Source organism: Lactuca virosa, chromosome 8 (genome assembly GCF_052849685.1).
Source record: "Lactuca virosa cultivar CGN04683 chromosome 8, Lactuca_virosa_CGN04683_v6, whole genome shotgun sequence".
Taxonomy (NCBI): Eukaryota; Viridiplantae; Streptophyta; class Magnoliopsida; order Asterales; family Asteraceae; genus Lactuca; species Lactuca virosa.
Window position 1 is genome coordinate 239,849,899 of NC_136433.1, and position 26,785 is coordinate 239,876,683.

General features: G+C 33.2%; 1 protein-coding gene across 1 annotated transcript; it reads right to left on the reverse strand.

Moving 5' to 3' along the window:
• Positions 1-2,363: 2,363 nt before the first annotated feature.
• On the reverse strand, positions 2,364-26,785 carry LOC145132516 (G-type lectin S-receptor-like serine/threonine-protein kinase At4g03230). Its single transcript, XM_079067317.1, has 8 exons — positions 26,355-26,785; positions 5,020-5,958; positions 4,212-4,358; positions 3,859-4,067; positions 3,565-3,775; positions 3,247-3,484; positions 2,936-3,086; positions 2,364-2,853 (listed from the first exon to the last, which is right to left on the reverse strand). Exons 1-8 carry the CDS (start codon positions 26,707-26,709, stop codon positions 2,542-2,544), a joined length of 2,562 nt encoding a protein of 853 aa, XP_078923443.1. The 5' UTR covers positions 26,710-26,785; the 3' UTR covers positions 2,364-2,541.

Consider the following 26,785-nt stretch of genomic DNA (forward strand, 5'->3'; position numbering starts at 1 on the left):
GTATTTCTACTAGTTTTTATATTACTTGTACTTCATAATATGCTAGTTAGGATAAATACCTTGGAAATTGATATTTTCATGTATAATAGAGAAAACATAGATCCAAGGTATTTAGGGTTGCATGTACACCATAGGAGTGTTAGAATGCTCAAAACCCAACAACCAATGCCATTGAAGAAGGTGATGGTTGCAGTAGACATGATGCTGAAAGTAAATAATGTAGAAAATGAGTTAAGTAAAAAGTATATAAAGGTAATTCTTTTAGGTAATGTTGGCATTCACTTAACATTCCCGAAAATCTATACAATTTATAGCATTATACTTTCCAAGTATACCCTGTTTTATTTTTGTTGAAAAAAAGTTATGAAACAAAGTATGATATTAAAACATTATTGAAAGTACATTGCTATAAGGAAAAAATAGCAATTTACTTTGAAGTTTGTGTATATTATAACAACAAACTTTCATTTTAATAATTGTTGTAAGTAATGTAGTTATTATATAAACATGACAATTCTTTTAGATACGACAAAAAGGAAGCAAATGTGTATAAATGTAAAATTAAGGACCATTCATGTAAATATGTCAAACATGGACCAAATGTGACAAACTGGAAAATCAAGGATCAATCTAGTAAATAATTAAAACAGCGACCATTTTTATATATTTCGATAAACATATAGAAACAGTGTAAATGACCATTTTGCCCCTGTTCATACAGAAACCACAGTCACAAACTGCGTAAATGACCATTTTTATATATTTCGATAAACATACACAAACCGTTACGGACTTTGATAAAAAAAATAGTCCCTCTCTAAATTATAAAAATGGTCTCTGTCTAAACTGTTATGGATTTTGTTTACATAAACAGTCCATGTTTACTTTGTAAACAGGAAAGTAGGATATTAAAAAGTTGGCAGATTCACACATATTCACATAGATATTCAGAAAAGATGACAACTTGGTTATTTTGTTGTTTCTATAACTTGTAAATCTGTTTACTATGTTATGTTTGATAAACAATCCCCTGTTATGTTTGACTTCTAGAAATTAGGATGTTATTAATTACAATTTATCTTTATAACATACTAATTTCCAGTTGTCAAAGAGAGCAGTGGACAAAAGAAGAAAAGAGTAACCTTGTATTAGTTTAAACATAACAATGATTCTATAATGAAAAAAAGGATTAACGTACAATCTTTTGTACGATTGCATTTGAGATTCTGTAAACAAAATACAATTATTTTATTTTTCATTGTTCATCAGAATACCATGAAGAGTTGGATAAAAAATGTTCACGAGAGTTAGTAGAATATTTAATTATCAGAAAATGGGATTACACTAATTGAAAAAAAGGGTAGAATAGCAATCTTTTGTACAAATGTAACAGAAGAATGAATTGTCAGTTGCTTTAGAAGAGTGAATTTGAAACTAAATAGGAACAAACTAAGATGATGTAAACAAATGAACCACACAGAACATACAAACACAAATATATTAGCTGATTGATTTATTGGCTAATATAATTTAATTCAAATTCAAAATAAATACATGATTTTTTGCTGATTTTGATGGGATAATTAAATAGTTTCCAATTGAAATGCCTATTTTGTAGGTACGCAAGTATGAAGCTTTTAGGCGGGAATATGGCATGTAGCAGTGTACAATAACAATGTCATTATGTCTAGCAAATAAAAAGCCTAATATCAAGGGATGATAAAAACTAGAAAGCTTCGAAATCGGTATTTGATTCCTATTCGTATCGTAATCGTAATTATTGATATTGATATTGATTTGTTTTTTATATTGACTAGGTGTGAGCCTCATGTATTACATGGGTGTATTTAAAACAATTAAATATGTATAAACATTTGAAAATTTTGTATTTATAAAAAAATAAGAAAAATATTGAATTATTAAAATTAAAGTTTTTTTTTCTCTTTTAAATTTAAACAAATAATTTAGATAAATAATCAAAGCAAATTAATGAGATTTTATTTTAGTAATTTTGAAATTATAAAGAAAGTCCATTAATAAAATTGATATTTATTTATTATTAAATTTACATACCATATGGAATTTAATAAAATAGAAAAACGACAAAATTACATTTGGAATAAAAATTAATTCAAAATAATAAAAATAATGACATGTGGCAAAATGAATGAGAGTGTGACATGTCGTAAAATTATTTTCATTTATTATGGTAGATTTGTAATTGAAAAACGAAAATGCAGGAAATGCCTCATATCATGACACGTGGCACATGATGAGTTGGAGGGCTATGGAGATGACATGTGTAATCAAGTAACTATTCATTTATTAGGAAGGTAGATAAGGTTAGATTTGGGTTGCTTAAGCACAAAATGAGTTCATACAACATATGGAAAGTATATTTCTAATTCAGTTGTAACATATCTACAAAATACGAGACAGATATTGATAATATATCTATTACTAGAAAATATTGTTAAAAGTGAGAATCATATATTTGATAAACACAAATACACTTCATGGGTAAAATAAATACCCTCTCGATCAGCGTCCATCTAGCTTAGTGATTGTCAACATGTTTTTAGAGTGCGTATTTGTCATAGAAGAACTAGAGGACGAGGAAATAGCGTAGTCCCTCCCTGGAATGAACGCTGGTTCTTTTGGACTTGGAAGCGTGACAATATCACCACTAAGCATCAAAATAATGTTCGTCATGTTTGGACGATCATCAGGGTCTCCTTGTACGCACAGGAGTCCGACAATTATACACTTCAATACATCACTCGAATTGCATGATTCCATTAGTATTTGATCCATCAACTCAAATGGCTTATCTTCTTTCCATAAGTTCCATGCCTGAGATATTTTTAGACATATAAATTATATGTCAATTAATTAACAATGTAGGTAACATCTTCAAAGTTCTTATAGCACTTACATGTCCTAAAAGACTTATACTTCTGCGGGATTGATAGAATCCAATGTTTCTTTTCCCACTTACAATCTCTAGCATTACTACTCCAAAGCTAAATACATCAGATTTTATAGAGAACAACCCATCTAGTGCGTACTCTGGTGACATATAACCACTGAAAATTAAACACACAGGATATTGTTAGGAACCACATACATATTGCATAATGGGAATCTGTTTCTCAAATCCACACTAATATAATTATATAACCACTTCGATCTACAAGTGTGGATTTATTTTTTTAAAGAAAAGAGTACTAATATTAATAAACTTACAAAGTTCCCATGACTCTTCCGGTGGTAGCTTCTAAATCTTTACCTTGAACTATCTTAGCCAAACAAAAATCCGAAATTTTTGGATTCATATCCTCATCTAACAAAATGTTACTTGTTTTCAAATCCCTGTGAATAACCCTCAACCGAGAATCATGGTGGAGATAGTTTAGTCCTCTAGCAATTCCCATAATGATATCGAATCGCATTTCCCAGCCCAGTGATGTGCACATCGTTCGATCTTGCAAACAAAATGATAACTTTTCATTTTGTAATGTATGTGTATAGATACAAAGTATATGAATCGATAAACTAACTAACCAAATATGAACTTGTCTAGGCTTCTATTTGGCATGTATTCATAGAGTAGCATCTTTTCTTCTCCAACAATGCAATATCCCACTAGTCTTACAAGATTTCGATGTTGAAGTTTAGCAATCAGCATAACCTCATTTTTGAACTCTTGTAAACCTTGTCCAGAGAGGCTTGACAACCGCTTCACAGCAATTTCTTTGCCTCCAGGAAGCTTACCCTAATCACGTACTCATAATAACGTAAGTTACTACATGTCTACTTCTTGTGGAGAAAATCAACTTAAAATAATTTCTTTATCACCTTGTACACAGGCCCAAATCCACCTTGTCCAAGTCTATTTTTCTCTGAGAAGTCATCAGTAGCAGCCATTATGCTTTCCAACTCAAAATATGGCACATCAATGCCTTCTCTGTCATCTTCTTTTGAGTGATCTAGATCAAGTAACTCCGTGATACCGATACGTCTCCTCAGATCACTAGATTGAACTTCTATGTTTCCTTGGTTGTTTTCTGTTATTCATGATACGGTAGATGATGAGTGAGCCTCAAGTTCACTTTTTAAGTTTGAAATGAAAACTTATACAGCAAGCGTTAATAGACAAATTCAAAAGAACATAAAGTGTTTATATATGTTGAATTTGTATAATGACTTACCACTTCTATTCACCAATATTTTAAACAAAATATAGCTAATACCACAAAATGTTGAAATCACCAGACCCGTAACAACAATAACAATAGCAAGAAGACGTTTTTCGGTTTCAGGCTTTGATTTTCCAGATGATGAATAGATGATAGAACCTGCATAGGAATTAGGAAAATGGGGCAGTGTGAGTCTATAAAGGACATATATATAGAAAAGAACAAGCTTCCTCTAAATCGGTACATAAAAATATGTTGAAAGTTTGATCTTATTTTGATCATAATCAACCACATTTTGAGGAAAGAGTTTAAGCCAGTATTTTTCTTGTTCTAACATACCTTAATTGACACCCATTTAGTTTACGAGTTGTAGTGACTATGGCTATGTGAGGCATGAGTTTTTATGAGATTTTAGCTTTTAGGGTTAAAAAAAACTTGAATTAAAAGAAAAATATTTATTTAGGAGTGAGGCTTAAAGCTCTTATTTTAAACAAAAAAATGAGAATCAAAACTACTTCAAAGTAACTTTTAGGTTTTAATTTTATGTAATTTTATAAATTTCAAAATCTTACATCTACTTTTGCCAAACATAAACTTGCTTTAAATTTTAGATGTTTATATCTATCTGCTTACTTGGCTCGATTTAGTAACGAAGGGTATGATTTAAAGTAAGGTAATTATAATTTTTCAAGATCCAAAATAACAAACAACAAACTCATATGTCCTTCATTTCAAATGCAAATATATGGTCATCTCTCAATGATTCTTTTTCTAAAAACAGTTTGCAACTATACAGTTGATTTGTCAAATGATGAAGTACCTTTAGAAACACGAAAAGAAATAGTATGTAAACCGTTGGCTCGAAGATTATTTGGTGCAGAATCCCAGAACCAGCAACCGCCTTGGGTTGCATTGCGACTTAGGTCCAATATCTCTCCCTTGTTTGGAGAACTAAAAGAATAAGCCAAACACGTGCAGTTTTCAAGGCACTTCTTTATGCATTCCGATTCATTTTCTGATTTAAAGAAAGGTAGGGTTGTATCATCCATACTAATCATCGTTTTATTCAGGAATGTGTCGTTTGTTCCTCTATCACATATAATTTCAGAAGTTCTCTTGCATCCAGACTTATAATCACGAGCCTTATACTCATCGGGTGAAGTAGGTTCAAATCCATGCAAACAACTACATGTGAACGAATCCTTATTTTGGGTGCACATCCCAAATAAGCCACACACACCATATCTACTACAATTATCTTTTGGCTCTTGCCAATCCAAAACCCAGTGTTCTGACCCATTTGACCAACTAAAATATTGTATATGCCCAGTATGATTCATTACCAGCCTTGAGTAAGGCTCGATTCCGTTATAGTTTGGAAGTGCTCTGTTAAGAAGAGATATATTTTGTTTCTTTTTAGTGCTATACAGAAATTTTAATGCCTGAGGGTAAATTTGATTATCATCAAAGCTATTCTTCGACATGCTCCCACTTTTCCAACTATAATGACCAAGTGATGAGTCAAAAATGCAGTATCGGTTTGTAACTGGATCTAGCTGAAACACAAAGCGTCCACATGCAGGGTCTTCTAAACTTTTCCAGGATGTCAATGTTCTTACGGTTGAGCTCATCATCATACCTGGAAGAAGCGTATCTGTTGCCGTTTTAAAGCTCTCCCACAATGTGATTCTTGATGTACAATGTATCAATACAGCATTTCCGGTATCCTCCAACTTCAGTGCCTTTAAAGAATCTCCGTCTGGCAACACCATGATAAAAAGTTCGTCAACTTCGCATAAGTTTTGAAAGCATAGTATCATTGTAATAGTATAATATAGTGAAAAATCGTCAACGTAAGTTTTAAAACTGAAGTGTACTATGTAACCACAGGACCTCCTTCACGCCCTTGAACCTTGTGCACTAAGGTAACAATAGAAAGAAAACAGAGGAACATGAACGAACAGGGATAAAAAAATAATAGAGTTATACAACTCTATTATTATTTTCTTTTTTTTTTCCTAGCCTTTAATATATATATATATATATATATATATATATATATATATATATATATATATATATATATATATATATTGGAGCGTTGGATCAAAAAAAAAAGGATGGACAAGATGCATTGTGACATTTTTGTAAATACATAGACAAAATAAGACACGGGGGTATGATTTTAAAATGATTCTTTTAATTCCCCCAATTAAATCTCTCTCTCTCTCTCTCACGTCGTCTTCTTCACCGAATCACCCCTCTTCCCTGGATCGACCTCAATCACCGATTTCCTCCATGATTTCCACCGCCTAACGCCGCTACCGTAGATCTGGAAACAAAATCCATTTCATCGATCCATTATATCATAAACCGATCTTCAATGAAGATCCCCAATGATTGATAGATTGACCTACATGGTTGCGTCCTTCTCCCTCTCGGAGTTTCGTGCCCTAATAAATCAACCAGAGGTTCATTTCATCGATTTGATTGCTCTGGTCGATCTCTTTCCTCCAAATCAATCTAGTTTGGTGAAATCGAAAACAAATCAATCTAGTGTGTTTTCAGGTATAGTGATTTGGATTATTCAACTGAAATTTTGTCTCTCAGCACTACGTCTTCATCGTTGTTCCATTGTTTTCATTAGATTAGGACGTCAAAGGAGATCGAGAGACAGATCGATACAAATGATAGATCATAAAGTATTTTTATGATCGAGATATAACGAAGAATCCGATGAAATCGATGAGTTTTGCACTTGCCTAGGAGGAAGCTCTTTGACTTATCACAGATTTATGTAGAAATTCAGGTATAGTGATTTAGATTATAGCATTAATTTGTTGATCTAGTTGATGAGAAGAAAAAAATTACTTGTTCTTTCGATCAGATGTGGAATTAAATCTGTGTCTTTTTCTATGAGAATGTGTGACAGTGGTGGAGCATTCCTAACTCAATCGCATCTGATAAGTGTATTGAATCTAATCATGATTCATGTCAATTAAATCCCTCCATGGATTTATTCAAGTATTCAATTGGATTGAGTTTATTGATATTAACTGTATCTCGTACCAGTTACATCGAATGTAACTATGCCTATTATCTATTCATTTCATTGGCAATTTTTTTATTCATCTCAATCATGTTTATCGACACTAATTTTGCCTCTTATTAGTTTGATTGATTTTAATTGTGCTGCTTATGAATTGATTTGATTGATACTTGATTTTGTGAGTAATTAGTTCGATGTTTTTATGCTCTGTAGAAGATGATGTTTGAAACCAATCACTTTATCTCATTCATTGGAAATATACATATGTTTATGCTAATTATGAATGAGCTAAGATCACATGTATGAAGATAATTATACACTACATCCTTATCTAGTCATCGTCAACAAATAGGGCTCTCAAGAGTATAGAATTTGTAATAGTATTTTAACAATTAAATGACTTGATTATTGGGTGACATCCAGAAAAGAAATATACATGGATTGGATCTTGTGGGTTAGGGAAAAACTTAGGAATTTAATATTATAAGCTCAAAACAATAAGTAATGGATTTGAAAGTATATTCTTTTGATATGGTAATATTATTTTTATATCTTGGGATGTGTAAACAGGTCCGCATTTGCTTATTTATTATTATTGCAATACTTTCATAATTTGGTTTGTGTAAATCAATGTTTTCTTACATTTTAGCTCATTTGTTGTCTAACTAATGCATACACCCATTTGATTGTTTAAATGTGCTCGCATATGTCAGGTAATACCATCTGTTGTTTTTTGACCATTTTTTAAAATGGTATGGGAAATGGACCTTGTTGTGAGTTTTGAAAATTTTGAATTTTTTCATTTCTATGACTTTTGGGAAATTGCTGCAAATCGTTAATGTTCTGTTTTTAATGTTGTTTATGTACACTGCCCATTATATATGTGGTTCATCTTACCTCCGTTTTTTGTTGTAGAATTTAGTATTAAAAATCTGTAATTATTGTTATATTCAAACTCAGAATATGCTTATTATTAAGAAAAAGAAACTCGATGGCAGTCCACGAATTTAATGTAATGATCCATTCAATTCCCTTGTTTCATTCCATTTCTCTCTGATTCCATTCCATCATACCAAACAAGCTCTTAACTTTGTGCCTATTTTTCATAATTTATATATATATATATATATATATATATATATATATATATATATATATATATATATATATATATATATATATATATATATATATATATGTATATATTTCCATTTTCTTATTTCAGTATAAGTAAGATTTCCCAACTTCCATGAAAGGAGTTGTGTTTATTGATTTGGGTGTAAGATACAAGATTATGGCAGAAGAGCTATTTCAAAGACAGATATAACTTGTTAAACATAACTTAATTGAGGTAAATTTATTTTTATCTTTCAAAATTCAAATTCCCACCTTAGTTTTTTTTTCTCTTAAATAATAAATTTTGTTTTAGTTTTTTTCAGACGATGGATGGGGATGATGGATTTCAAAATACCCATGAACCAAAACGATGTGAATCTACAAAATTTAAGATTGATCAGGTAGCTTTTATACAGGGGGAAGTTCACATATGAATCACATGTAATTCATATAAATTTTGGTCTTCTTATAAATCCAATGTTATTCAAATCCATCTTAAAAAAAATGGGAAATTTACATATGAATCACATGTAATTCACAAGTGAATCACATATGAATTACATTTGATTCACATATAAATCACATATAATTCACATATGAATCACATGTAATTCACAAGTGAATCGCATATGAATTACATGTGATTCACATATAAATCACATATGAATAACATGTAATTCACGAACGAATCACATATGAATTACATGTGATTTACATATAAATCACATGTAATCCACATATAAATCACAAGTGAATCATATATGAATTATATGTGATTCACATATAAATCACATGTGATTCACATATAAATAACATGTAATTCACATATAAATCACATGTAATTCACAAGTGAATCACATATGAAATATGAATTACATGTGATTCACATATAAATAACATGTGATTCACATATGAATCACATGTAATTCACAAGTGAATCAAATATGAATGACATGTGATTCACATATAAATCACATGTGATTCACATATAAATCGCATGTGGTTCACATATAAATTACATGTAATTCATATGTAAGTCACGAGTGAATCACATATGAATTACGTCTATATGCACAAATGCATTTTGTGTGAGTGTTTTTTGTTCTTATTTTCTTGTGAATTTCACATTTGAATCTTAAAAGATACAATCACATGTGAATATCACATTACATAATCGCATATGAAGCTTACATGATATATACATATGCATTTTTGTGAGTGTTCTTACATTAATCATTTTTTTTTATTTTCTTTTAGATTTGAAAGAATATGTGGACAATGTTGAAGATGTAAAAAGTGAAATTGAAGAAAATATGGAAATTTTGATATGAAGAAATGATAACACTGTGAATCTTTGTAGTTTTTTTTATTTTTCATATTTTATTTTGTATTGAATTAAATACTTGTATTATTATATTTATAGATTGATTAATAAAAATAAGATTTTTTATGATTTACGTACGAATATTATAGTATAAAAATATGCATATATGCATTTGAAAAAATATGCATATATGCACCTAAAACATTGATTTTTCTGTTAAAAAAATTAGGGTTTTTTTAAATATTCCAGGTTTTTTTTTTCTGAAAAAAAAAACTGCAGCTTTTTTACAAAAATTGCAGTTTTTTTTTTAAAAAATTACAGTTTCTTTGAAAATAAATGCAATTTAAAAAAAAAGTTTTTATAAAAAAATTGCAGTTTTTTTTTGAAAAAAATGCAGTTTAAAAAAAACAGTTTTTTAAAAGAAATACAGTTTTTTTAAAAAATTACTTTTTTTTCAATTTTTAAAAAAAAATTAATGTTTTCTGTAAAAAACTAAAAAATCTCCATTTTCTAAAAAAAATCAAAAATTATTTTAAAAAAAAATCCGAAATTTGATTTATTATGTTAATTTTGTTCAATAACACAAATAAATAAACATTACATGAGATCGGTAAGATTATGATCATGCCCTTAATGAGTTAATTTTGATCTAACGCTCCACCTTTAGTTCTCAGGTTCTCGGGAAACTATGAGTTCTCAACCGATCTCAACTATATATATATATATATATATATATATATATATATATATATATATATATATATATATATATATATATATATATAGTTCTGAGTTGTATAAGAGCTTTAGTATTAGAGGTTGTTGAACTTGAATTTTCTAGATTTATGGTTTGCAATATGGTGGTCATTTGATTTTATGGTGACTTGGTTCTGAAAAATGAGATAATTGTTCTTAGTCATCGTTATTGTTACGATAGGTGACAAGTGGGATCGAGTTTAATTCAACCTAATCATTAGCATATGGTGGATTTTTAATAAGCACAAAAGTACTTGAATCCGTAATGTTGAACTTACTTTACTGTGTCACTTCAACAATCTATCCTCTTCAAATACCACATCTCTACTAGTATAGATTTTTACGGTTTCTGGATCATGTACCATGTAAGCCTTGTTGCCCATTTCAGTCCCAATGTTGAAAAGCTTTATACTTCGATCTTATAGCTTATTTTGATGACTCATGGCAATTTTTTCACGTTTAATACACCTGAATACCCTTAGGTGTTCAACGTTGGGTTTTCTTCCAGGCTTCATTTGGTGTTACATTGTTCAAGGCGTTAGTTGTTACACGAATGAGTATTTACACTACATGGAGTACCGTTTCACCCCACAATAAATCAGCTGGTACACTCATTTCTTTTTAAATGCATCTAGCCATCTCGAGAACAGTTTAGTTTCTTCTTTCTACCACCCCATTTTGTCGTGGGAAATATGGAGTCGTAAAGTGAAGTTTTCAACTAGTATCAGTGTAATAAGTATCGAATTGGTTTGATAAGAACTCCCCAAACGATCTGAATGTAATGTTTTTAGTTTCTTCCATGTTTCATTCTCGACAAGGGTACGCAACCATTTGAAAGTGAAAAAAGCTTCATTTTTCGATTATAGCAAATATACCCACATCACTCATGTATAATTGTCTATGAGGAAGAAAAAACAAATGTTTCTAGATTGTGTAGGTGGCATGAATGGACCACATAAATCACCATGAACAAGCTCTAACTTTTTAGAAGCTTTATATTATGTTTTGGCTGGGAAAGAGGTATGAGTTTTCTTGCCAACAAAGCATCATTCGCAGATCTTAGTAGGGTTTTCCATATCGGTTAAACCATTTATGATTTCTTTATCCGACGTCATCTTAAGTGCTAGAAAGTTTACATACCCAAGGTGGGCATGCTAAAGCCGGGATGGTTCACAAGCATTGTTAGTCAGACATATTTGTGCTATAGTAGTTAAAGTTATCTCATAGAGACAATTAGGAGATTGCTTTAGCTTCATTAGGATCTTTCCATCCTTGTCATGTATCCAAAGGAACAAACCTAATACCATAATCTTGTCACTTTTTGTTGTAAGTTGACCTAACTTGATGATATTTGTGCATAATCTAAGTATATAATAAACATCATGAAAAAGTCTTTTCTCACCATTGTTACGTTGAAAGAGAATCGGTCCCTTTCCTTTGATATATACCTCCGAACCATCTCTAAACTACACAACTTCTTGGACTGATTAGTCGAGATTTTGAAACTTTTCCCTTTAACTTGTCATGTTATTACTAGCTCCATTGTCTAGGTACCAAACATTGGTTTGGCTTAAGTCATCTCTGGTTGATATATTAGTTTAGGTGTTACTTTGTGCTTGTTTATGAATACTTATTATTTTTGTTCTGTCATATTGCATGTAGCCAATAACAACACAAGTTTATTGTTATCCTTGTCTTTGACGAAGTGAGCTTCGTGGTTTTTGTCATTCTTTACTCTTTTCGTGATTTCTTACACTCAGTTGTGTAGTTCCCGTAATCTTGAAAATTATAACATTGAATGTTACTTTTATCTTGGCCAGAGGTCCACCTGTCTCCATTACAGGGATGATTAGAACATGTGTCATGGTGTCTACCTCGCCGACTCTTATTACCACCTCTTCCTTGCCCCCGTGAGTTATTATTGTTACCACAATATGACTTAATCAAGACTTTGGTGTTTTTCCCTTTTTCTTCATCTTTTCTACCCATTCCTGGTGTGTTAAAAGTAACTTCATTTCATCAACTTCATTAGACCCTTGAATCCTTTGTTCATAAACCTTCAAATGATTAATCACTTCCTAATTTGTCATTAGTTCGAGATTCACAAAATGTTTGTGTAACATCTGTTTCTCGAGGTATTGATTAATTATGCAAATTAATATTGGTTTTGGATTAAGGTTTGGGCAATGGCCCTTGTTAGAATGGACTCTAGAAGATTAGACCTAGGAGTGAGCAGCCAATAAGCCGTACGCGGGGCGTAACCCAGCGTACGCGGGGCGTAGTAGCCACATTGGATGCGCGGGACTCGGGGGCGTACGCGCAGCGTACCTTGAGGTACGCCCAGCGTACACGGGCAGATGCCAAACCCTGATTTTTAGGGTTTAAGACATATATAAACCCCATTATAGCCACCCCTTTGGCCTCCTAACCTGTCCCTCACTCTCAGAAAACCCCAGTTCGTCTCCTTACTCCATTTCTTTGTGTGCTTGGCCTTTTGAAGTTTGATTTGGTGAAGGGAGGTATAAAGCTCCTATCTTTCCTTCTTGAATCATAGATATAGGGTTTTGGAATATTTGAACCTTTTTAGGTCCAAAGATTGGATCTTGATCATGCAACTTCTATTTTGAGCTTAGGGTTGCCAGCCTTAAAGCTCAATGTGTTCCTTTAGCTGTAAAGTTGCAAGCTTTGAGGCTTTTATGAAGCCATACAAGAGATCTAGCCATTTCCATGATTGTTCTTTGCCACTTTTTAGTGTTGGGCTCATTTGGTGGCTTGCAAGCCACCAAGTGATCGACTTTATGGGCTAGGACGAAGTATTGGACTCAGATCTGTAGTTTGGACGTTCTGTCTTAAGAGATTAAGTCGTTTTGGAAAACATGGCTTAACAGGAGAGTACGCTGGGTGTACACACCAGTACGCGCATCGTACAAGCCATTCAAGCAGTACACGCAGCGTACAGATGGGTACGCTCAACGTACTCTCAGTCAGTGGGTTATAAGTTATTGGGCCTCGGTTTGGGCCTAGCTTTGGTCATAGCAGTAGCTGGACCGTGATGAGCCTTCAGAAGCCAGTTAAGGGCCCAATAATTGGTTTGGGCTTGGAAGGAAAGCCCATATGAAGAGTTGGGCCCAATTTAGAAAATTGGGCCATTTGGGGACTTATTGGGCCTAGTGAGGATTAGAAAGGAGTGGGCCTAGGTAATGGCCCAAATTAGATTATAGGGGTAAAATAGTCATTTTACCCACAGTAGAATCCTCATTTCTGACTAAGTGTTTATTTGGTTATGATAGTCGGAGAGCAGCTGGAACAATAGTCAGGGATTCCTCACCGCAAGATTTCACAGTCAGCCTTACGAGGTGAGTTTCCTTCCAGTAGTAACGGGTCTACGACCACATTGTCGGCCCGTTTAAGTTGTAGAGTGTGTCGGGGTGAGACCGATGTCGGGGTTAGCCCGATGCAGTTTATATGTTTCCGGACTTCGGTCCGATGCCGGGGCGGTCTGGAAAAGTAGTTATGTATGCTTGATGTCTTTGTGATTCATGCATGTTTATGTGTTATGTGTTATGTGTTCTGGGGTAAGCCCGATGCCGGGGCAAGCTCGATGTATGTTAATTAATTATGCCATGAATTATATGTTACGGGGCAAGCCCGATGTATGCTAGTTTATATGTTATGATTATGTGTTCCGGGCTTCGGCCCGATGTCGGGGCAAGCCCGATGCAGATTATATGTTTATGATATATGTTATGTTGTGTATGTGTCAGGGTAAGCCAGATGCCGGGGCAAGCCTGATGCTGGGGTGAGCCCGATGCCCGATGTGTTCGGATGCCGGGGTGAGCCCGATGTCGGACAGGAGTTCGATGTAGGGTAAACCGATGTCAGGATTCGTCCCGATGCAGTTGGGAGTAGTCCCAGAGTTATGTTATTTGTTATATGTGCATTGTATGGTATGTGGTAGTTTGGGGGAGCTCACCAAGCTTCGTGCTTACAGTTTCAGTTTTGGTTTCAGGTACATCAGTTAGCAAGGGGAAGAGCTCGGGATGATGGCATGGCACACACCACAGTTTTTCTTAGCCTGGGAGTTTACTCATATATTTTATATGAGATTGTGATATGATGATAGATTTTATGAGTTTTTGAGATACATGTTTTACGATTTTATACTATGGCGATGATATTTATGTTTGTTAAATGATTTTGAAAACGAAATTTTTGGCTAGTACTTTTGGGATGTTTCAGTTTGATAGCCGAGGAAATCTGCAAGAACCTTGTTGGGGTTGCCTCAAGAACTTCGTGACCATATATTGTTCTTCCATTGCATCGCATAGAGCACAACTGTGGCTAACAACATTATTTATACTGAGCGCAAGGTCATCGATCGATTATGTCTCCTTAATGATTAGGGCATCAATTTTAACCTTCACGACTTTTACTTTTGCAACCTTCACCCTATCTGCTCCTAGCTAGATACATGACCTAAATTGTATATCATGCTTATTTTGTTGTTTTCTTCTCCACGATTGACAAAAAAACATCCTCCGGGATTCTTTGGTATATGGATGCCAACGTCGTCTTGTTTTCTTGACATGTACTACTTTTTTATGGTTCTTAGGTTCCACAGCTTTGTAAATGTCTTGTGCCTACATAAAGACTTTCATCTTTATGGCCCACTACGAAGTGGTTGCTAAATGATAGGAAAATGTAATGTAATGAAGATGTTCCATCTTTCTTTTGGCATCCATCTGTTGGTAGAGGGGTTGTATACTGAACTGGTTGAACTATGATACTAAAGGTAACCATGGGACCTGCTTCACGCCCTTGCACCTTGTACACCAAGGTAACAACATAAAGAAAACAGAGGAAGAGGAAAGAAGACGGGATAAGTAAATATAAGTAGAAAAATAGTGGAATATCAAATAACTAGGAGCCTAAGTATTTAAATGGAAAAACCTTGTGTTCTAAATCTTATAAAGAAGACCATTCAAACCAATATGGTTCAAGATAAATCACCATATTCATTTGAAACCCCCACAACTTTTCATCTATGGTATGTATTGGTTAGATTAATTAAAATATTTTTACTACATAACTTTTATAACTTTTCAACTTATGTTAATTAATTCCTTAGTTAATCAAAATATTTTGCCTATATAAGAACATTATTTCCATGTTAGGTTACTTATACTTTCTTATCTTCTCCTTTTGTTTTTGTTATCTAGAGTCCATGAAAATATAAAAGAAGGTAAACATAGATGGAATTACAAAGTAAAAGATTACTACAAGCGACTTAAAATATTGTATATATAAGTGTTTAATATAGTTATGTGTAACTTTCCACTATTGATATCCATATAATATTGTATATTTGTTTATTATATTCACTTCCTTTTCCTTTATATTCTTTAAATTTCACGAAAATATTTATGATTATACACTTAGAGCCAAAAGAAAATGATGATATATTTTAATTAATTTTTACAATTTGTTTGTTATAAGATTGTGGTATATTTTTGTTGTATACATTATTTTTGCTATTTGTCATAATTTTCTAAGTACATTAATAATTTTTCTATAGCGATAGATCTCCATTAACGTTTTTACTTTTCTTTAAATTATGATAATCACAACCGATACAAACTATATGTTATACTTATTTTTCAAGCATTAGAATTTTTTTTCCCGTCAATTATACTTCACTAGATCATGAGATACTTTATGAAATAGTTTTTATGTGTAATAAAAAAAGAAACAACATTGTTATTCTAAATTCATATTAAATATATGAGATTTTAGCAAAACAAAAGCACATGGTTTAAAAAAAAGGTTCATCGTAATTATGCAAAGAATTGTTCATGCGTATAATAATCATAAAATAAGTTATTTGTTATTTAAAAGATTAAAAATAGTTTTATTTTGTAAATAAAAAATATTTAAAGGTTTAGATTTTAAATTAATTAACATTAACAATAAATAACATTATATAAAAAATTCTATTAAATTATAAATACATTAAAATAATAATCATGTGAACTTGGAAACGATAGTTAGTATTTGAAACACACACACATACATACACGCGCGCGCACACACACACACACACACACACACATATATATATATATATATATATATATATATATATATATATATATATATTGTTAGGAAAAACAGACGATACTTGTCAAGACTCCGAACCAATCTGATGCCACTTGCCAAGTTATGATAACCATTGTTTGGAAGTAATGCGGATACCAAGAAAAACTATAAGCACACAAAGACATAGTATTTACGTGGTTCGGTCAAGATGACCTACGTCCACAAGCAGGAGGGGAGTATTCTTTATTTCAGAGTTCTCAAACAGATGTTACAAGTACAATTCACCAGAGATTCGTCCTACTCACTAATGCTACAAGTTACAAGACACGAGACCCCAAATGACTAAGCAGACATCCCTATTTATAGTTGAGGGATCAGACATAAAACCCTAATGCACCAAACCCATTGGCCCATAGGCCCATGAATGGTGACAACCAATCATATTCCGCCATGCAACATCTTTTGGAACATTCTTCCATGTCATACAACCCATGAGCATCAGCAACACACATGATGGACCACCTTATGCTATAGTGGAGCATCATGATGTACATGTGGTGCATCATGAACACTAATGTCCCAACATCCATCATGGTGGCACAACATGGTGTAATCCTTGAGCAATACCAACTTCTGGGCATCCTTGAAAAATCTTGAGCATCATAGAGAACTTCATAGCATACTTGGCACATCATGGACCAAGATGGTCCATCTTGCGCCATGATGGTGCAACAGGAACATGGATGGCGCAAGTAGCATCAAGTATGGCACAAGAACTTCTAGGTTGGAGCAACATCACCATCTTGGCACAACAATAACATGCATGGCGCAACAAGGCCATGCTTGGCGCAACAACATACTCCATGGCGCAACAGGAGTACCCCATGGCGCAATAGGGATAGTCCATGATGCAAAAGGGAGTAGCTTGGCACAACAACATTCTTCTTGGCCTAATTCTTCAACGGATGGTGCAACAAGATCCCCTTGTTGCTCCATATCACTCCTAAGTGCTCCAGACCTCTTTCGCGTGCTCCAAACCCCCTTCTGTATGATCCATTCCTTTGTCAGATGATTCATTCCCTTCTCAGATGATCCGTTCCTTTGTCACATGCTCCATGAACCTTAACTGCTCCATAGAGTTCCAGGTGCTCTAAATACTCCATGAACATGATCCAAATGCTCGAGTCACATTTAACAATCTCCACCTTGACTTGAGCATCCTCTGAACTCCACCTCAAACAAGAACTTCCTCTCCCCTTCTTCCATTCGTCCCCGAAGGGAATTACCTCCTGCAAGCATCAACCAAGTCCAAGCAAAGCTTGAACTTCTCTGTGGGCAACGACCTTGTCACAATGTCTTCCAGATTATCCTTGGCACTAGACTTTTGAATGCATAACATGTCATAGAGCATGATAGCTTTCTCCACCTTCAAAAAAAAGACTTTGAATGATATCAACCACCAATGATCTTCTTATTTGCATATCACTTTCATAGTCCAAGTCTATCAATCCAACTAAGTCCATATGTTGTGCATTTGCACCATACATCGGAAAACATCAAGGGTTCCCTTCAAGTGTCGCAAGATCTACTTGACCACTTCCCAATGAGCTTTTCCCCGATTGCCTCGAACCACCAAAGAAGAACCAACAAGTTTGGACCGATCACAATAGAATGACCGCAATACTTTCTCAAAGTAATGAGAAATGTATAACTATCATGCTCTTCTATAACTCCGAATCTCCATCCTTTCTATCTTCTTTTAAATCCTAAATCGTTCATCACAAACTCATTCTCTAGAAGCTTCTTCAAGTTGTCTTTCCCAACATCAGCATCACCAGACACTTCTTCCCTGGGTTGAACAAGGGAATGTTCATAAGGATTGTGAGTATTTAGGATTGGGAAGTTTTTAGGACTATAGACAAAAATACATGCATTGCGGTCTTGGGATAATGGTTGGGTTTAAAATGGATTGTCTTGTGCGATATTGGTATGTAAAAAAATCAGTTTGCTTGTGGACAAGAAAAGGTTAAGTGTGGAGTATTTTGATATATATATATATATATATATATATATATATATATATATATATATATATATATATATATATAATCATATCTTAATATTTTTAGCCATAAGTATGCTTATTATTTCGACAAAAGATGCTTAATTTATTATATTTTGTGTCGTAGCAGTAAAAGACATGCTCGGGATAAAAAAGGAAGCAAATAGGAAGCTGGAAGCTACGAATTTGGACTAAGACAAAAATAAGATGGAAAGTTGAAGAACCACAACATGTTGATCCTCACCATGGCATGGTAAAATGATAAATCCTGATGATTTTATGCCTTGTCGGATATGCGATTTTCACACCAACCATGGCGTGGTGGCCATTTACCGCGTCGTGGTGCACCGATTTTTGGAAACTATATATAGATCCACTTTTCTCTCAAACATAACATTTGATGGAAGCAATTATCGACTCTAGGAGGCTAGAGATGTTCTTTGGAAGCTGTGGAGTGCAGATTTCGATTATTAGCTTGGTTTTGAAGAGATCTAAGGCAACATTACTCCTATATACTTTTTTTACTTTGTGTTGATCATGTCTATCAAAGTGAATCCTGTTTTTACATGTTTGTTTGCTGAAGTTATGGGCTAAACACGCTAACTTTCGTTTAGACTAGATTGCTTGCATTATTATGAGTTGATTTTGTGGATTGGATTATGTTAGTTGATTATTTGGTATGTTAGCTTATTAAAGAACCTATTTAATTTATGATAACTACTTTTCTGTTTATTGCTGAGTTGTAATTAAGTTTTCATGACGTATCATTCTTAATTGGCTTGAATCTTATGATCTTGCGATTGGCAAAATTATAGGACTAGTGTATTGACCAAAAACCTAGGGTTAAATAGAAAAGTGGGTAAGTGAATGTAGGAGCTAATATATGAAGATCAATCATATATTGTATTTATTTAATTAACCTAATAGATCAATCTATTATAAGTCTCACGTACTAGAACCTATCACTAGTAAATTTATTAGTTTATCGGCTTGATCACCGTATGAATGAACTTATTTGCTAAAAGATTAGGTTAGTGAAAATTAATCTAGTTAGAAATCGATAACGAAGCATTAATCCATTGCACTTCCATTAAATCAACCATAAAAGCAAGTATATCAAATCTAAACGATAGTCTCTTAATTATCTTGGTAAAATCATTTCCTGTTTTCCTAGTTATTCTTGTGTTGCTAATTGTTTTCTTTTAAGTGTTAATTGAATGTTTAAGTTTCTAGACTTGCAAAACTAGAGAAAAACTCCCCTTTTAATTAATCATTATTTAGTTAACTTTAGTAGATAAAATTAGCTAATGATTTCGTTCCTTGTGTTTGATACTCGACTATTTATGCTATTCCATCTACGATTAGGTACACTGCCTTAAGCGTAATGGTTAGTAAAATTAGTTGGTTAAAACTAGTATATAAATTACGTATCAGTATCCTATAAATTCCATCATGTTTGTACCATGTTGACAAATTGCAGAAAATAGCAACATATTTACTTGTTTTTGTCACATTTTTTAATTATATTTTACCTTTTACTCACTATAGTAATCGATTATTTATTACCGGTTTTGAAATAATGAAGGTGATGACCCCTAAACAAAATGTCATATTCAGAATAGTAATCAGAATCATGAATCAAACTATACGTTGCAAGTAATAAGCTCTCGTATATTATTGATTGTGAATGGAACATACAAAGAAAATATGGGGTTAAGCTCAACTAATCTGATATTGATCCAGATTAGGAACCTATGGGAAGCTTAGCCTAAAATAATTAAGTTAAGAGTACTTATGGTGGTTAAATACATTAATGAGGAATAAACTAAGGAACCACTAGTACATAAAATACTTCATAAAAAATCTTCACGATAATCTTCATAAATGCCAACATCAATTTCGATATTTTCAACCCAACAGAAGGATATTGAAAAACGATTCAAAACTATAATTTAGCACATCAACACATGTGACATGAACATTGATTTAGTTCATGTTTATTTAGGTCAAAGTTGTATGTTTATTTATAGTAAAATAGTTGTGTTTAATACTTTAATATCAGGGAAGGTAGAGTAAGTTAACCAAATGTTTAAGACATTTTGAATAAACTAACCATCTTTTTTTTTCAAAATGACCACAGATTTCAGAAATGTGTTTTCCAAAGCGGAGTTATCAGGCACTGCCCACTCTGTATTGGGTTCTGGATTGCATGCCCACTACATATGGGATTCCAGAATATATGTCGAAATATCTTCATATTTCGGACAAAGTAGGAAAAGAAGAAACGATATCCAATTCCGATGAGTTAGAGGATTTATGAGTTAGTTATTCGTTCCTTAATTGTACTTGTTAAATTTTATATTTTTAACTGGAAAACACTATTTTGGAACACGAATAACATGTTTGAAACATGAAGAACAGATCCAGACTATTGTATTAATTCATAGCAGGTGCCTTAGGTAGGTACTTATTTAGTCTTAGTAACCACCAAAAAGATTAGATAAGTAGTTAGGTTAAAAATAACATATTTTAGCATAATTACAGAACATGAAGAACATGACCATAATATAAAAACAAGTTTGTAATGATTAGAACAGTCCGTTCTGGAACACCGTAACTAGTTCGAAATTATGTTCAGTGTCTTATTGAATTGATTTCTTTTTGCGTTTTTCAGCATGACCGAATTTTCGATGCTTCTTTTACAATGTCATGCAAACCTGTCACTGTCAGTATTGCGAATATTCCTGCTAAACTCAAGAACCGAACCCCATGTGAGGCTATCTTCTGACATATGTTTTTTGATAGGTTGTTAGATATCCATTCCTGAGTAGAAGGGGATCATTTTCTTTTACATTACATACTCTACAAAGAAGTTGTCGTAGATCGTGGAAGAGATGTACATGAAATGGTTTTTAATATTAGGGGTTTTGAGTTGGCCTTTGGGAGGAAGGAACTCTTTCAACGTCTTCCAGATTGGTGATTTTTTTATAGCCTCGAATTACTATTTTCCCTTCCGATTATGTATGTGTTTGCTACAATAAAGACAAGTGAGTGGGTAAAACTAGAACATGTAAAAATATATATTTGAAACATCTTTTAATGACTTATCGGGCGAGGATATGGTCTATGTGTGTCTACTATATCTATTGGAGAGGGGTCCAACGACCGCTTGCTACGTCAGCCTATGATTAGGACTGATATCTAACTTTGATGAATTCAACATGTATCATGTCGTTAATTTATAAATATCATTACTAACTTTTTATGTATGTAATTGTGTATTTTTTTGTCGTAGACATCGTAGAGGGAGGATAATTTGGGAACAATTTTACAATCAGCTAGAGACGGTATTTGGAAAGCTCCATCAACTTCTTCATTATATCAAAGTTAAAAAACCAAAACCTTAAAATTTTATATGAAACTTAAGTGGTTTTTTATTTGATTTTAAGGTAAAATACATTTTATCAGCCTATAGAGAAGTTAGGTCCCGTTTGATAGTTTCTGTATGGGAAAGTGCTGTCTGGTAAAGTGCTGTCTGGGAAAGTTTTCTGACTGGGAAAGAAACCATGATGTTTGATTGTACATCTAATTGACTGTGCTGAATGATAAAAAAAGTAATAATTCAATAAAAAAAAATAAATTTAAAAAAAGTTATTTAAAAAAAAAATAATAATCCAAGAAAGAAAGAAAGAGGCGGAGTTTGGTGCATAATTGTCTTTCCAGCCCATTCAGCCAGAAAGATATGATTTTGAGGCTTTCTGGGAAAGACATATCTTACCGGGAAAGACCTTTTTTTTGTGCAAATCAAACAGTCTTTCCGGTCCATTCAGCCAGAAAGATCTGTTTGGACCTGGAAAGATGCGTATCAAACGGGGCCTTAGAGTCGACTTGATGAGACATGTGATGCCTAGTGTATCTTATAGCTTCATATGGATTGAATGTGATGCTTTATGTCAGGCACACTATCCCTGGGAACCATCACTTGGTAGGTTGCCTAATTATGAGCCTCCACAAATGTAGACATGACGAGATGTTGGTAAAGGTTCATATCCATTAGACCCATGATGACCATTAGAAACTAGGCTCACAATAGATAAGGAAAAAATCATAACGGAGTTGAAAAAGTTGTTTCAGGAATGTCAAAGGCAGCTAATGACACATGATATACGCATTTCTCGTATCGAGGTTGCGTTAGGGCTATATGTAGATCCTTTGTAGAGGATAATGGTACACCCAATGATAAGGATACCGGATAGGATTATGGTACCTCACTGGGGATAGAGGTGCATTTTTTTATACTTTATGGTATACCCATTATTGCATCGTTGATTATTTAATAGTATGGAATTGTTACATTATTGTAGGGTAACATGTTTACCATGTATACCAGATTATCATAGAGGGTCATGGTACATCACAAGGTGACTTTTGGTCATATGGGTTTGAGGTACATATTTAAATAGGTATGTGTTATTACCCTTGTTGTATTTTTGAATACTTAATTGTATTTAATCTTATCTTTATGTAGAGTGTCACTGCTAATCCCATAAAACAGCTTACCCTACACAATGATAACCCATTACATGATAGTAGACCTGCTGAGATGTCTACCATACACATAGATAGTGTACCTACACATACGTTCGCTGAGCCGCCAAAGATCGTTGAGGTTCCCCGGTTAGATCACCAAACGTCACCATTGGCACTTAGACATACACAACAAGCAACACATTTTTCGATATGGTTGAATTCTCCATGGATACAGATAAAAACGAAAGACATCACACATGTACGCCCACCATTGTTAGATGGTTGTTTAGATGATAGCATTCACATTCTATATCTGAATCAAGATGATTCGCTATTTTTGTTCATCGGTTTCTCATCTATAAACCGGTGATGGAGTTTATGTTGCGTATGTATGGGATCTTTGACAATGGATGGTTGGAATGTGATGTAAGATATATATTTATGTTATCCTTACACAATAAACGTTTTGTTAACTTACTCTATTGTATACATGTGTTGATCAACATCGCATCATTCTCTGGATTTCCTTGCTTCTAGAGTGAAGGTTAAATGATGTTTGGTGTACATTTGTACCTATAACTTTTAAAACAGATGTAAAGTATTAGCGTAACATGAATGATGGATTCATTTGCCCATCTTATATTTAATGTAATACATTATACTTGTGTTTTAATTACGTTACCTAATAATAGTCACTTATAACAAAATGTTATATGCTTATTTGTTATTTTCGACCTCTAGTACAACATACATCCCCATTAATATACCGGATGCCCACTAGTTTTAGGTGTTTTGGATTTTCAGACATTAACACTCACTATATACGATAGTTATTGGTCTGGCAACAATTTTTCAGAATCTACATCTTGGTTTAGAGCTATGCGAGCCCATATCCAGAAACTTCTACTGGCTATTAATTAAGTATTGGGGTACCAACCCCACCGATGTAAGACCCCTAGAGTATTTCACACTAACCCTTGTGAAGGCCACAGACGTAACACAACAGTCTAATGATAAGGATTATAGTGTTTTCTTATGTTGGTTCCTAAAAAGGTTGACCAACGGTCAATCAGTGAGCATAGAAGGCTGCATCAAGATCCAGGCCAACTCATGTCGGAGGTGATTTGTAAAAATTGCATGGGGTACATGTAAAAATAAGGCTCCATTTGCACGTTTTATTATGATTTGAACATATGTGAATTTTTGTAATTATTAGTTATTGCAATAGAATTTTTATTTCGCAACATTCAAAAATTATTTATTTTTCGAATAGATATTTTGCTTTATGTGGAAAACATGAGTTTTCTTTTCACTTATAATCATATAAAATTGGAAATGACCATAAAACCATAATTAACATTTTAAATTTTAAACATATAATACATACAAAAATGATCATATAATAAAGTTGACCAAACATTAATTGAAATTAACATAAAAACATAAACATTAAATAAGCATTTCGGAATGATGTTCCGAAACGGCTACTCCGGATTCCTTAATCTACTCAGAAATGCTTTGTTTAAGACATATTAGTCATTTTACCAAAAACAATTATCTTTCAAAAAGACATTAATATTGGTTGGTTTATTCAATATCCTTTAATATCTCCTAAGAACGTCTCCAACTCACTCTCATTCTCTATTATTTCCCCCATTATTCTCCAACCCTACTCCATTTATTCCCCAATTTTAGGATAAATGAATAGTATAACACCAAATATGGTGTTATACTATTCATTTCCCCCAAAATGGGCATGAACTTTGAGTTGTCGATTTTAGTCTCTCTTTTTATATATGTATACATTTATAGTTTATTTTTATCTACTAATTATAATTTAAGTGTAATATTTAATACTTATAATATTGTGTTATATATTAAATTATATTAATTAATTATAAATATAATGTTTGTTTTTTGTTTATCAAATTCATATTAAAATTTAAATACATATTGAAATTTTAAAACACGATAACGTATTTTACAAAAGCTTGTAATTAAGTGTTATAGATATAATCTTATTTATTTAATATTATTTTAATGAAAAAAATATAGATTATATATTTGTTAAAAATCAAATTAATAGAAAGGGTGTGTTTGACAATTTATATAAGTTGGAATAATGAAATATACTTTTTGGAGGTAAAAATAGGGTAAAAAATAAAATAGGATCGGAGATGAAACACTATTTGCCCTATTTTTTACTCCATTTTTTTGAGAAAAATACGAAAAATGAAAGTAGGTTGGAGATGGTCTTATAGGTTTTTTTGCTTATTCTTCCATTGATTAAATTTTTTATTCATCAACATAATATGGTAGTTAATGGACGATTATACCCTTTATTAGAATATATAGTGTAGTTTAAATTTTAAGTATTAAACGTCTTTTTTAAGCGCTTTCAGCCCACTCCTTCCTCACAAAACTCCTTCCTCTTGCGGCGCTGCAATCTTCAGTTGGCTTTCAGACGACGCATACGTTTTGCAATCTTTGTCCATGTATATGTGTCTGAAGGAACGGAATGCAGTGATCGGAGAGTCCACATGTCTTAACTCGACTGGTTAGAAACACATTCCTGTCGCTCAACTTTAAGGTTTATATACATTCTCCGGGAAGAACTGCCCTCGAGAACCCGTTGAACTACACCCAAAATTATTTTCCGGGAAGACTCCGATCGAGAACACCGTCATCGGAGCTCTGTAATACTATCACAAAAACTTCATAAACTACTTCACAACTGGAAAATCAAAAACCGGATGGAAATCCAGTGGAAAAGGAGGATCTACGAACTGGGTTTGATAGACCGGAATATTGAACAGATTGATCATCGGTGGTACAACATGGATTCGGAGGGGAAAATGTGACTAGCAATTTCCGGTCATTACATTCTGTTGAGATGAGTTTATTACACTACAGCTTTGAAGGAGGAAGATTAAGCGTGTTGTGTTTATGTGTTGAAAGAGAATCAAATCAGCTCCCAAAAAGCATTGGAATAATTAAAGTACACGGGGCATAATAGTCAATTACTAACAAAAATATGTGGATCGATAAAAATAAGGAGTGGATTTATCAGCTCTCTTTCTTTAAATCTTCTTTCTAAAGATAGTGAAATCAATTCTATTGCATGAATTAAAACGTCTTTGCTCTCTTAGCTACTTCTTAAAAAAATTCCACATCAAACTGTCAAACTTATTTCGTAAAAGTAAATTCATCCAGTTGACTTACCTGTGTCTGTAGAGAAGTATTCAACTCGATTTCCATCGAACAGCTTAAGGCTACCTTCTTCTGAAACAGCAAGAACTCCAGTGGAATCCAGCACTGGTTTATCACGATTAGCCACCCACACTACGGTCTTTGGATCCATGGTATACCATACCCCCACATATCGTCTTACTTCTGATGATTCCTCACGTGAAAAGAAGCCCATTTGAAACTTCTTCTCCGGAGATTCTAAATAATCTGAACCATCACTGATGTTTTGCCCCGTTGTTATAATGTCTCTTGCTGCATAGCAGGAGAAACAACCCACCATAAATGTACAGAAGGAGATGATTTGCCTATTAGTGTCTGAAGATATCATGATGGGTTTCTGAACGTAACTTCGAACTGTTTGATGAAGATGGAATAGTGATGACTGTTAGCTGCCTATATATGGG